The sequence below is a fragment of the Coregonus clupeaformis genome, chromosome 8, assembly GCF_020615455.1.
Source record: "Coregonus clupeaformis isolate EN_2021a chromosome 8, ASM2061545v1, whole genome shotgun sequence".
Taxonomy (NCBI): domain Eukaryota; kingdom Metazoa; phylum Chordata; class Actinopteri; order Salmoniformes; family Salmonidae; genus Coregonus; species Coregonus clupeaformis.
The window spans coordinates 66,145,305-66,159,644 of NC_059199.1; the positions used below are offsets into that span (position 1 = coordinate 66,145,305).

The following is a 14,340-nucleotide window of genomic DNA, read 5'->3' on the forward strand; positions in this document are numbered from 1 at the left end:
CTGGTCTGGGCGGGTCCTCGTCCTCTTTTGGTCAGATGGGAATTTCCCTCACGCTTCATGAAATGCGCCACCGGTTTTCCTCGCAGACCCCCACTGGAAAGCTCCGCAGGCAGAATCAATAATATATTTTGTGACACCAAATTGCTGTGGAAATTCTATACCATGTCGTGGAAATTACCACTAGGGACACTCGAAGTCAGTCTTAAATGAATAATTGTTTATTGTCAGCACACTGGAGAGGTTCCAACCAACTCAATGCACCATATGTACACATGTCGACCAGGAGCTCTGCTGGGGCAGTCCCAGCAGTTGTCTTACATACGACTATACACAGACAAGTTATATTTATATGATTTAGCATAATTAATTCATCATTAGCATTTTGTTTCATTCATGTGACTGACCAATACTGGTTCATAACATGTGACAGACCAATACCTCACGAGGCTTCTTCTCTCTAAGCTGAGACCTTGGAACTGAGATATCTTCTGTTCTCAAAACAAAGGTCTGGGCGTACTGCCAAATTGCAGCTATTGATAGTGAGGATTCCTTCAGTTTGTCACTATAGAAAAGCACAAACATAGAACATAGAAATGTATAGAATAGAAAAGCACAAACATTAAAACGTCCATCACAAAGACTACTCACAACTGCTGTCCGGGACATTTTCATGATAATAAGCGTTTAAGACTTTCTCCCTGAATTTCTGACTAGCTGATTATAGCAAAGAAAATACATCTCCATTTCCCGCTGTGTAAACACATCAATTCTCATGGCAAATAAACTCAAGATAAAGCCTGATAAACTTGGGGAATTGATATTCAGAGCTTAAACAGCAAAACATGTTCATCTTAAGCCTTTGACAGGAACCAGGACTAATAAATCCAATGGAACTGCAAGTTTTACAAACGGTACCACATGGATGGGCACAGTGTTGTAAAAACACTTTCAAGTACTACTTAAGTCGTTTTTTGGGGGTATCTGTACTTTACTATTTTTAACCTTTACTCCACTACATTCCTAGACAAAATAATGTACTTTTTATCCCATGCATTTTCCCTGGCACCCAAAAGTACTCGTTACATTTTGAATGCTTAGCAGGACAGGAAAATGGTCCAATTGACACACTTATCTAGAGAACATCCCTTGTCATCCCCACTGCCTCTGATCTGGCCGACTCACTAAACACAAATGCTTTGTTTGTAAATTATGTCTGAGTGTTGGAGTGTGGCCCTTGCTATCCGTAAAAAAAAAATGTACAAGAAAATTGTGTCCTCTGGTTTGCTTAATATAAGGAATGTTAAATGATTTATACTTTTACTTTTGATATATTTTTGCAATTACATTTACTTTTGAATCTTAAGTACACTGCTCAAAAAAATAAAGGGAACACTTAAACAACACAATGTAACTCCAAGTCAATCACACTTCTGTGAAATCAAACTGTCCACTTAGGAAGCAACACTGATTGACAATACATTTCACATGCTGTTGTGCAAATGGTATAGACCAGGGGTGTCAAACTCATTTTAGCTCAGGGGCCACATGGAGGAAAATCTATTCCCAAGTGGGCCGGACCGGAAAAATCATGGTATATATAACTTAAAAACAACAACTTCAGATTGTTTTCTTTGTTTTAATACGATCAACATACAACATAAAGCTGGAGCCTGAGGACAGTGTGTCCAAAATAGTACAAGCACAACATCACTATTAATCATAAAACACGTCAAGTTTATTTGAAAATTCTAAAGAAAAAGAACACACAAACACACAATGCCTCAGTGATTAACAGAACTGTTTCACAGATCACAGAACTATATCAGGGTGTCATTTCTCAGGCAGAAATGTAGATACAAATAATGAAATCCTGTTCCCCAAACAAGTGCAAGAACCACAGAGTCAAGAATAGGTTAAATATACAAATAAAATAAAATCAATTAAAAACAATAGCACATCAACATAAAAACATATAAACATAAAGCTGGAGCCTGAGGACAGTGTCCAAAAGCACAACATCACTATTAATCATAAAACACCTCAAGTTATTTGAAAGTTCTGAGGACAAAGAACACACAAACACACAATGCCTCAGTGATTCACAGCAGTATATCACAGATCACATAACTATATCAAGGTGTCATTTCTCAGGCAGAAATGTAGATAAAAAATAATGAAATCATGTTCCCCAAACAAGTGCAAGAACCACAGAGTCAAGAATAGGTTAAATATACAAATAAAATAAAATCAATTAAAAACAATAGCACATCAACATAAAAACATATAAACATAAAGCTGGAGCCTGAGGACAGTGTCCAAAAGCACAACATCACTATTAATCATAAAACACCTCAAGTTATTTGAAAGTTCTGAGGACAAAGAACACACAAACACACAATGCCTCAGTGATTCACAGAAGTATATCACAGATCACAGAACTATATCAGGGTGTCATTTCTCAGGCAGAAATGTAGATAAAAATAATGAAATCCTGTTCCCCAAACAAGTGCAAGAACCACAGAGTCAAGAATAGGTTAAATATACAAATAAAATAAAATCAATTAAAAACAATAGCACATCAACATAAAAACATAAATCTGAAAGCGTTGCTCAAACTCCCGTAACAGTCCCGTTATTTTATCTTTGAACCGCTTCATGTCTGCCACATGTTGGGTCGCGCACACATTTTTCAGACAGGGGAAGTGAGCTGCATCACCACCGGCAAGTTGCGTCTCCCACAATGACAGCTTCAACTTGAAAGAACGTAAGCTGTCATAATACTGCGTGACAACTTTGTTGCGCCCTTGCAGCTGTTTGTTCAAGTTATTCAGGTGCTCTGTAACATCCACCATAAATGCAAGGTCCTGCATCCATTCTGCGGAATGAAATTCTAACACTGGTTTGCCCTTTTCTTCCATGAACTGTTCAATTTCTTCTCGTAAATCAAAGAAACGCCTCAGCACAGCACCTCGGCTTAACCATCTTACCTCAGTGTGGTATGGCAGGCCATAGATGTGGTCTTTCTCTCTGAGAAGGCTGTCAAACTGACGGTGATTCAGGCTTCTGGATCGGATGAAATTAACAGTTTGGATGACCACCTTCATGACGTTATCCATCTTTAATGACTTGCAACACAAAGCCTCCTGGTGCAAAAAAAGCCTCCTGTTTTTTTTTTTTTTTTTTTAATTTTTTTTTAATCATCTCGCGGCCCGGATTAAACCCGTTTGCGGGCCTGATCCGGCCCGCGGGCCGGACGTTTGACACCCCTGGCATAGACAACAGGTGGAAATTATAGGCTATTAGCAAGACACCCCCAATAAAGGACTGGTTTTGCAGTTGGTGACCACAGACCACTTCTCAGTTCCTATGCTTCCTGGCTGATGTTTTGGTCACTTTTGAATGCTGGCGGTGCTTTCACTCTAGTGGTAGCATGAGACGGAGTCTACAACCCACACAAGTGGCTCAGGTAGTGCAGCTCATCCAGGATGGCACATCAATGCGAGCTGTGGCAAGAAGGTTTGCTGTGTCTGTCAGCGTAGTGTCCAGAGCATGGATGTGCTACCAGGAGACAGGCCAGTACATCAGGAGACATGGAGGAGGACGTAGGAGGGCAACAACCCAGCAGCAGGACCGCTACCTCCGCCTTTGTGCAAGGAGGACCAGGAGGAGCACTGCCAGAGCCCTGCAAAATGACCTCCAGCAGGCCACAAATGTGCATGTGTCTGCTCAAATGGTCAGAAACAGACTCCATGAGGGTGGTATGAGGGCCCGACGTCCACAGGTGGGGGTTGTGCTTACAGCCCAACACCGTGCAGGACGTTTGGCATTTGCCAGAGAACACCAAGATTGGCAAATTCGCCACTGATGCCCTGTGCTCTTCACAGATGAAAGCAGGTTCACACTGAGCACATGTGACAGACGTGACAGAGTCTGGAGACGCCGTGGAGAATGTTCTGCTGCCTGCAACATCCTCCAGGATTTTGATTTTGTTGTCAGCACATTCAACTATGTAAAGAAAAAAGTATTTAATAAGATTATTTCATTCATTCAGATCTAGGATGTGTTGTTTAAGTGTTCCCCTTATTTTTTTGAGCAGTGTATATTTAAAACCAAATACTTTTAGACTTTTACTCAAGTAGTATTTTACTGGATTACTTTCACTTTTACTTGAGTCATTTTCTATTAAGGTAGCTTTACTTTTACTCAAGTATGACAATTGGGTACTTTTCCCACCACTCTTCGCAGACTTAGACCTGAGGGGGTATACAACAAAGCAGGATCAATGAGTTAACCAGCTAACTTTTTTTGAAAGACAGGGGTGAAATGGGCATGGTCTGAATAAATCAACAACCACATTTGCATACATAAGTTTAGATTTCTTAATGAACCAGACAATCGATACATAGTTAATCCATGGCTAAAGTATTGATCCTGCTTTGCAGTACACCCCTCTGAATATGAATAAATCGGCCTACAGTTAGTATATAAATTGTACATTTTTCTCAGTTCTTTTTTCACATTCCCTAAAAGCCACACTCTGTAAGATACATATGCAATGCAAACATAAACAACATAGCAAATGCATCACATGCAAATAGCACTTGATTAACACACACCGTTTGAAAAAGTATAATTTAATCACAGAGCATTAAAACTTACTCTATATTGAAGTTGACTTACTCCAAGTTCAATTCGTGTTTTAAAACATACAAATGTATTTTTGTGTACACTTGTACAATTTGATTTCATGTGGTATAAACAAAAACACATTCTCAGTAAAAAGAATTGTGTGTAACTCATGAATGTTAAGTTAAGTTTATGTGATGTGAAAGCGCTCACTGCGAGCAATGGTAAGGCAACTCCCCTGTGTGCGTTTCCTCATGGTCTTTCAAGTGCCCAAACTGGGAAAATAGCTTTCCACACTGGGAGAAAGATATATTTCTCTGCAGTGTGGATACTTTCAAGTCTTCTCTGCAGAGTGTGTTTGCGCATGTTTTTTCAAGTATCTTGACAAGGTGAAACTCTTTCCACACTGGGAGCAGTGGAAATGCCTCTTCCCTGCGTGTCATCTCATGCATTTTAAGATGTCCTAAACAGGTAAAAGCTTTTTCACACTAGGAGGATTGGAAAGGCTTATTTCCTGTGTGTGTCATCTCGTGGGTTTTCAATCTCCTTAACCTGGTAAAACCCTTTCCACACTGAGAGCATTGGAATGGTTTTTCTCCTGTGTGTATTGTCATGTGATCTTTCAGATGAGATGACTGGATGAATCTCTTTCCACACTGAGAGCATTGGAAAGGCCTCTGTCTCTCTACTAAGTGTGTTCTCTCATGTGATTTACGGTGCCCTGATGAGAAAAATGTATTTTCACACTGGGAGCACTGATACGGCTTCTCGCCAGTGTGTGTTCTTTCATGCACTTTTAGATGCCCTGATCGCCCGAAACCCTTCCCACAATGAGAACAGTGGTATGTTTTCTCTTCCCCTGTATGTATTCTCTCATGCTCTTTCAGGCCCCTTAACTCAACAAAACTCCTTCCACACTGTGAGCAGAGGTGAGGCTTCTCTTCTGTGTGTGTCCACTCATGTGTTTTCAGGCTCCCTAACTGGGTAAAACTCTTTCCGCACAGGGAGCAGTGGAAAGGCTTCTCGCCTTTGTGTATTCTGTTATGTTTTTTCAGGCTCCCTAACTCAGTAAAACTCTTTCCACACAGGGAGCAGTGGAAAGGCTTCTCTCCTGTGTGTGTCCTCTCATGTGTTTTCAGGTGCCCTACCTGTGTAAAACTCTTTCCACACAGGGAGCAGTGGTGAGGCTTCTCTCCTGTGTGTATTCTCTTATGCATTTTTAGGTTCCCTAAATGGGTAAAACTTTTTCCACACTGGAAGCATTGGAAAGGCCTATCTCCTGTGTGTGTTCTTTCATGGTCTTTCAGGGTCCATAACCAGGTAAAACCCTTTCCACACTGAGAACATTGGAATGTTTTTTCTCCTGTGTGTGTTCTCTTATGCTCTTTCAGATGTGCTGACCGGATAAATCTCTTTCCACACTGAGCACATTGGAAAGGCCTCTCTACACAGTGTGTGTGTTTTTTCCCAGTGTGTATTCTCTCATGCATTCTCAGGTTCCCTGACTGGGTGAAACTCTTTCCACACTGAAAGCAGTGGTAAGGCTTCTCCCCTTTGTGTGTTCTCTTATGATCTTTAAGGTGCCCTAACCGGGTAAAAGTCTTTCCACATTGGGAGCAGGGGTAAGGCTTTTCTCCTGTGTGTGTCCTCTCATGCGTTTTCAGGTGCCCTGACTGAGTAAAACTCTTTCCACATTGGGAGCAGTGGTAAGGCTTTTCTCCTGTGTGTATTCTTTCATGATCTTTTAGGTTCCGTAACTTAGTAAACCTCTTTCCACACTGCAAGCAGTGGTGTGGTCGCGCTGGTTTGGGCGTCTCTGGGTCTGGTTCCCCTGAAGTACACTTTCCGCTGTTCGATTGAGACTCTAGTCTCTCTCCTGCCAAAGACAAACATAGTGTTTAGTTAAATACTAAACAGAGACCTGAATGAAACCTCCACATGATAAAACTGCCTTCCTATAAGGTTTAATCCAGACTAGATCCATCAATAAAAACAGCAGCGCGTGTCATCACAGAGTGGCTGTAGTGTTTTGTAGCCTAATAAAAACACTTTTGAACTTGACTGTTATGCATTTATTAGACCTAATGGATTACAATTACATTGTATACAAACAATGAAGTAAAACAAGCTTACATTTGGGGTTCTGAGGGGTATATTACAATGCTAGCTAGAGCTACTTATGGTATTCTAAAACTAGCCAGCTTCAGTTTGCTTCAGATTCCAGTTCTGTCTTCATCCATGTTACGATGGTCGATATTGATCCTGCAGCTGCCACTAACTCCAGCCAGGCATGTAACTGCTTGTCCATGTAGCACGTGGACAGCCTAGTGAGTCGAACGCCAAACTCTTTATTGAGACAGAACTGAAAACGGCGATCCATGGGCGAGTCAGTGACACATTTTCATTTTTGGCTAAATTTAAATAAAAGTTATCCTGCAAATTCAGCAGGCTATGGTGGGAAATATGCTATTAGAAGTGCCGTCTTCAAATATGTAATCAGCCTTCCTCATAATTATTGTCTAGAGAATGAAGGGGGTGATAACGCACTCTGAGCTCTATTTTAACAAACTTAACGCAATAGTGCATCTTAACACTGGCGGTAGCATTATAGGTTCGGGGGGGGGTCCGAAAAATGTATTGTATAAATAGAAACGCAACATGCAACAATTTCAAAGATTTTACAGTTCATATAAGGAAATCAGTCAATTTAAATAAATTAATTAGGCCTTAATCTATGGATTTCACATGACTGGGAGTACAGATATGCATCTGTTGGTCACAGATACCTTTAAAAAAAGGTAGGAGCGTGGATCAGAAAACCAGTCAGTATCTGGTGTAACCACCATTTGCCTCATGCAGCGCGACATCTCCTTCGCATAGAGTTGATCAGGCTGTTGATTGTGGAATGTTGTCCCACTCCTCTTCAACGGCTGTGCGAAGTTGATGGATATTGGCGGGAACTGGACACGCTGTCGTACACATCGATCCAGAGCATCCCAAACATGCTCAATGGGTGACATGTCTGGTGAGTATGCAGGCCATGGAAAAACTGGGAAGTTTTCAGCTTCTAGAAATAGTGTACAGATCCTTGCGACATGGGGCAGTGCATTATCATGCTGAAACTTGAGGTGATGGTGGCGGATGAATGGCACGACAATGGGTCTCAGGATCTCGTCACGGTATCTCTGTGCATTCAAATTGCCATGGATAAAATGCAATTGTGATCGTTGTCCATAGCTTATGCCTGCTATACCATAACCCCACCGTCACCATGAGGTACTCTGTCCACAACGTTGACATCAGCAAACCGCTCGTCCACACGTCTGCCATCTGCTCAGTACAGTTGAAACCGGGATTAATCCGTGATGAGCACACTTCTCCAGCGTGCCAGTGGCCATTGAAGGTGAGCATTTGCCCACTGAAATCGGTAACGACGCTGAACTGCAGTCAGGTCAAGACCCTGGTGAGGACGACAAGCACACTGATGAGCTTCCCTGAGACCGGTTCTGACAGTTTGTGCAGAACTTCTTTGGTTGTGCAAACCCACAGTTTCATCAGCTGTCCAACGTCGTTGGAGGCGGCTTATGCTAGAGAAATGAACATTAAATGATCTGGAAACAGCTCTGGTGGACATTCCTGCAGTCAGCATGCAAATTGCATGCTCCCTCAAACTTGAGACATCTCATCTGTGGCATTGTGTTGTGTGACAAAACTGCCCATTTTAGAGTGGACTTTTTATTGTCCCCAGCACAAGGTGCACCTGTGTAATGATCATGCTGTTTAATCAGCTTCTTGATATGCCACACCTGTCAGGTGGATGGATTATCTTGGCAAAGTAGAAATGCTCATTTACAAGGATGTAAACAAATTTGTGCACAAAATCTGAGCTAAATAAGCTTCCTGTGAGTATGTAACATTTCTGGGATCTGTTATTTCAGCTCATGAAACATGGGACCAACACTTTACATGTTACGTTTACATTTTGGGGTTTTAAAGAAAACGTTTCAATTGGGACATGGGGCCGGTGTGTCTGACACAGAGGGAGAGAGCAAGTTAGACAAATGTGTTACTGCGATAGGTTATCTATCATCTCATCTGGTAGTGTCTGTCTTCACTGCATCAAATCGATGTAAAGAAGCTAGATAGCTACACTAGCCAGCTAAGTTAGTTAGCCAGCTAGCTAGCTAGCAATGATTAAACAACAGCCTATCTGTTGGTTGATCATTGTAGCCTACTCCTTCTCATTTAGTCAACTTAATTCCCTTAATTGTAATTAAATGTGGCATTGATTACAAATCTCCCACTTCGCTTGCTACACATGGAACTTCTGACAGTAGTGCTGCTTTGATTGACCGACAATAACAAGCTACATGCGTGAAAAGTGTGTAGACTACCAATACGTATTTTTTATGGGAACACTCATAAAAACTGTCACACAACTGTTGTTTTATTAAAATGTCTAATGTCATGGTCAATCATTGTATGTAGCAATGTCACATAGACAATTTAATACAATTTTGGACAAAGCCTTTTCATTAAAAGATGCCTAAAAAATAAAAATCTTAAAAATGAATACACGCAAGTAACGAATACTAACGTTCCTTCGGATATTCGTATAACCGTGCCCTTCCCTATTTTAATCCTACTCTGTGATGTCACAGATAATCATTTTTTAGGACCTTTCTTCTTATCTTTTTAACCACAGATCACATATGTAGAAACTGGTTTGGTGCTGGAGACAATGAATGAGGTTGAAAAGTGGTGGTATTGCCCTTTAATGCCAGAAAATAGAGCCTTCTGTGCTACAGGGAGGGAATCTGATTTGATTGGTCCTTAACTCACACCTCAAACACTTAATTCAGGTTACAGCGGAGTTAGCCTGCCCCGGAAAAACTTGACAAAAAAAACTGTATTGTCATTACTTTAACCCTTTACACTTGTACTTGTTTACGGGTTAAAAATGGCAGATTTGGGCGCTGATAAATGCCTAAATTGGAACGCAGTGGCTGTACAGTAACATGCTATACATGACATCAGAGCTCTGGCTCTGCACTTCACAGTGCTGTATTGGTTTTGACTGACAGCTGTTCTGAACATGAGCACCGCGCACAACAAGAAGTTTCCCCCCATCCCTCCCGCTAATTGGACAGCTTTTGCAAATGTTTTGTTGTCTTAGTGAGGGAAATGCTGTAAATTAAAGACGATGTATTTGAAAGATGAGACGTTGAGGATTATAATAAAGACTGCTTTGATGTCATACAAGCAAACCAAACACCCGTGAGTCCAAATGTGCACTTCACACTTCCATATCATAAAACTCATGTCATATACACTGAGTGTACAAAACATTAAGGTTAGTGTTAGGGTTCTTTCCATGACACAGACTGACCAGCTGAATCCAGGTGAAAGCTATGATCCCTTATTGATGTCACCTGTTAAATCCAATTCAATCAGTGTAGATTAAGGGGAAAAGACAGGTTAAATAAGGATTTTTAAGCCTTGAGACATGGATTGTGTGCGTGCCATTCAGAGGGTGATTGGGCAAGAGAAAATATTTAAGTGCCTTTGAACGAGGTATGGTAGTAGGTGCCAGGCACACCGGTTTGAGTGTGTCAAGAACTGCAACACTGTTGGGTTTTTCACACTCAACGGTTTCCCATATGTATCAAGAAGGGTCCACACCCAAAGGACATCCACCCAACTTGACACAACTGTGGGAAGCATTGGAGTCAACATGGGCCAGCATCCCTGTGGAACGCTTTCAACACCTTGTAGAGTCCATGCCCCGACGAATTGAGGCTGTTTTGGGGACAAAAGGGGCTGCAACTCAATATTAGGAAGATGTTCCGAATGTTTTGTACACTCAGTGTACAGTGTCAACCTTTATGATCACTATGTTTGATGTACAGTTACAAGATGACATGGCGTCATATCCTGGGTTGTTCTGAACAGAATGAGCCTATGTTTGTCTATTGTGAAGACAATTAGCCACGGAACACGCATTTGCTAATAATAGGCCTTTAATATGTTACATACATTCACTGATAAAATTGATTCTAAATTTGACTGCTGAAATATTTCACGTAAAATTGACTACGGAATGGTGGAGCTCAAGAGCTTTTGAAGGTGATTTGGTGGTTCCCGGAACAGAAAAGGTTAGGAACCGCTGACCTAGAGAGCTAACATCACTTGAAGCAAGGTCACCGATGTCCTTAACCCATGAAACATACATTAGAATTCCCATTTTTAATAGCTTCCTATCCACATGTGGTATAGACATGTGAAGACAAGTACTGTGGGTTCCCTCTCCTTTGTTGTCCACGCTACACCAATTACTTTATCAAAAAGCGGCTTGTGAGTAGTTTTAGAATGGCCTGCGACATGGTTTATGAATGTAAAATGCAGTCCCGACAATTTGCGATAGAAAGAAGAAAAAAAAGCGTTGGTAATATGGGTCCTACATTTTGAACAGTTTGGGCTAGAAAGACGTGCTTTTCTCTGTAGTAATGGTGCAAGCATTCAGTGTACTCAGTGTATTCGCTATGGCACTCATAGGCTGCAGTACAGCGAAGTAATCTGGGTGATTTTTTTTCTAAGCGTACTGGTGCTCCCAAATAAAAATTCCACGTTGCACAGCAACATATTTAGGAGCATTTGAGACCAAAATGGTTGCGCTGTAGAGCCCTGACAGATGTGCTGCTAATCAACACTGAATAGCTACGTTTTGCAAATATGGGTCAATTAATAAATATTGATCAATCAATGAACTGTTACAGAAAAAGATTGTAGTCTAATCCACACACACCATTGTTCTTACTTGATGACATCGAATCTGAATCTCCCTTTCCTTTTTCCTCCTCTTCATCTCCTTCTCTCGCAGTTCCACTCAGCCCCGGTGTTTTCCTGCAATCGACCAGCCGCACAGACACCCTCTTCAGACCCCACATTAAGGAACTAGCAGGAGAGGCACGACCTGGGGACTCCGGGAGAGGGGAGGGGGGTGGGAAAGACTTGTCCTGGAAAACACATACGTACATAATGACATAATCAATTTAGGGTGGGAAACAATCTCCTACCTGTCAAGGAATTTTGAATTCTCAAAAGTCTCAGCAGTCTTTCTTTGATTCTTCTCATTCTCTGGACCTCCTTCTCAAAATGCATTAAAAGAGAAAGTCCAATCAGAATCACCTTTATTTGCCAAGCACATTTACATATATAGGACATTTGGAGGAACCTCAAATATTCTCCTCCAATGTATTTAAAGAAGGAGGTCGAAGAATCAAGAATGAGAGGAATCAAGGAAGGACTGTTGAGAACCAAAAACACTAAATGACTGGGAAATACTCACGCCACTCTCCCTCTGCTCTGTTGTGTACCTCCCTGGAGCTGACTCCACCTCCAGCCGGTTGCTAGGAAACCAATCCTTGTCCTCCATGTCCCATTCTTTGTTGCAGTGAATAGCATTTTCATCATAATCAACAGTCTGGCTGGGACTCATGGGTGCCAACCTATATTCTTCCTGTATCTTTCTGATGTCCTCTTTCACTATAGAGGCCTGGGAGGGCCAGAAAACAGCATTTTGCCTTGGCTCTGTAAAGGGAAGAGTTCGACTATTGGTAAAAACAAAGGATGTCGCTTGCTCTCTACCTGATTCCAGGCATATCACTATCTTCATCCTAGGACCTTCAGTCGGAGAGCAATTGGCGAGCGAACTCTGAATACAAACTAAACGAAAACTAAAAACAAATTAATAAAAAACGGAGGTCAGTAGAATGCCTCTAAAACCACACATCGGTTCAACAACTGCATAGTTTGTGCCCCTGTTTTTAAGACAATACCAAAGATTTGTATAACTAACCCAAGATACACCACAGTCTGTTGTTTCCAATGGGATAAAATGAAGCATAGTGGGCAGAACAAGCAAGGAGGTGGACAGAGCCATTGGCGTGTTCTAACATGCATATTTCCATTATGGTACGCCTACTCTGTGAAGTGCGTGTGTGCAATAAATCTATTCGCCCTTGCACACCTAAACACCACCATTTTTTAAAACTTTGGCAAAGGGTAAAGTCTACAAAACGTACAACTCTGTTCGTAACATATTCTTGTTTAGGGAACAGAAAACTGTATTGAGATTAAATGTTTCATCAATTTTGAAAATTTGCTGAATGTCGGCCCAGTTCCATCTCACTCCATACTCTCCCACTGCTGGACACTGGGCTTCCGTCCTCTCCTCACCATAATTTATGGGGAATGGAAATTCCAACCGGATGCTTCAGATTTATACATCTGGTGAAACATCTGGCTCGTTGTTCTATAGTCATGTCTAGATGGGATACAGCTTTTGTCAGATTGACGTCAAAAGTAGATTTTCTGGGGCATTTTAGCTAACCCTAACCCTTTTCCTAACCTTAACCTGCTACATTAATTATCATAACCTGCTGCATAAGTTCTCCTAAACCTGCTACGAAAAGTCAATTTTGACAAAAGCTGTATCCCTTCTAGACAAAACCTTGTTCTATCTGTGACAATACTCACTGGTGTCTTCAGTCTCCTCTCCTTCCTCCTCTTTTATTGAGATCGCAATCTCTTCCTCTTTCTCTTCTTTCACTATACAATCCTCCTCTTCTTCTTTCAATGTGAGAGTATCCTCTTTCACTACAAATGGTCCTTTCTCTTCGTTCACTATAACAGCCTCCTCTTTCACTACAAACGGTCCTTTCTCTTCGTTCACTATAACAACCCCCTCTTCTTCTTTCAATGTGATTAGCTCCTCTTTCTCCTTTATCGTTCTGAAAGCTTCTTCCTCTCCTTTTACTGTATCCTCCTCTTCTTCTTTTACGACAATGTTCAGCCCCAGAGGTTCTTTCTCTGTCCAGCAGACCTCTTTTTTAGCAGGGGGGGAGTAGCTTTGAGAGCTCATGGTCGGGGATGTTAGCTAGCTAGCATGAGCGACTACCCTAGTGCTAGGCTCAGTATCAATCTTAAATAGCAAATTACGTTTAAATCAACTAGTACATACGTTATCAGAATTGTGTTTAAAACACTGATATTCATGTAGCTACACAAAAAAAATGGTCTAAAGAGATGCAATGGGTCGGTTTTATGTTGGCTACAGAGATGGTTGAATCAGTAGCCGTGTTGTTGTTGTTGAAGAAGCGTCTTCTTCTACTAGTATTCTGCCAGCAGCACAAACGATGACGTCACGTTTGCATGGTAATGTCGAAACCTTCTAAATAAAAGCGCGCATTTCAAAACATTGCAATGTGGATAACTCATTCACAAGATATTGAATTTTAATCAATGGCCACCCTTTGTGACAACAAGAAAATGCAATGAGTAATTTATGAAAACAAATCAAAAATGTGGTTCTAAAAACCTTTTTTAATACCAATAATTTAAAAAATACAATGTTGTTGAGAATATTCAGCTGTAGAGAGAACTGGGGTGAAATATGGGTAGTTTTGGAGGGGGGCTAATGCTGGCTTTTCACTCCGCCCCATCTATAGTCCCCAATGCCATACAATGTAGAACAGTGGTCACCAACCTTTTCTGAGTCAAGATCACTTTCTGAGTCAAAATTCAAGCTGAGACCGACAACTCAGATTTAAAAAAAATAACATGACTTTAAAAATGTAAGCCTATGCAACATTAAAAACAATTCTGTAGCAATGAGGTTTGTGAGGTTCCCTACCAATGTTGTTCTTCTCAGAC

At 41.2% G+C, this 14,340-nt stretch overlaps 1 protein-coding gene across 2 annotated transcripts; it reads right to left on the reverse strand.

The window, feature by feature from the left end:
• Window positions 1-4,164: 4,164 nt before the first annotated feature.
• LOC123491543 (oocyte zinc finger protein XlCOF6-like) lies at window positions 4,165-13,781 on the reverse strand. Of its 2 annotated transcripts, none has more exons than XM_045222411.1 (4): window positions 13,165-13,781; window positions 11,975-12,216; window positions 11,444-11,642; window positions 4,165-6,502 (listed from the first exon to the last, which is right to left on the reverse strand). In XM_045222411.1, the coding sequence occupies exons 1-4, from the start codon at window positions 13,547-13,549 to the stop codon at window positions 5,115-5,117; spliced, it is 2,214 nt and encodes a 737-aa protein (XP_045078346.1). In that variant the 5' UTR covers window positions 13,550-13,781; the 3' UTR covers window positions 4,165-5,114. The 2 variants fall into 2 exon arrangements, with proteins under 2 accessions (XP_045078346.1, XP_045078345.1); XM_045222410.1 differs by having other exon boundaries at window positions 11,432-11,642.
• Between the last annotated feature and the right edge of the window lie 559 nt (window positions 13,782-14,340).

Excerpts from the sequence above, each read along its gene's own strand:
- LOC123491543 (XM_045222410.1), bottom strand. The coding sequence starts at position 13,549 with ATGAGCTCTCAAAGCTACTCCCCCCCTGCTAAAAAAGAGGTCTGCTGG. Across the intron at positions 11,643-11,974 it reads CAGAGCAGAGGGAGAGTGGC|GACAAGTCTTTCCCACCCCC; the intron begins GTGAGTATTTCC and ends TGTGTTTTCCAG. Across the intron at positions 6,503-11,431 it reads GTCATCAAGTAAGAACAATG|GAGAGAGACTAGAGTCTCAA; the intron begins GTGTGTGTGGAT and ends TGTCTTTGGCAG.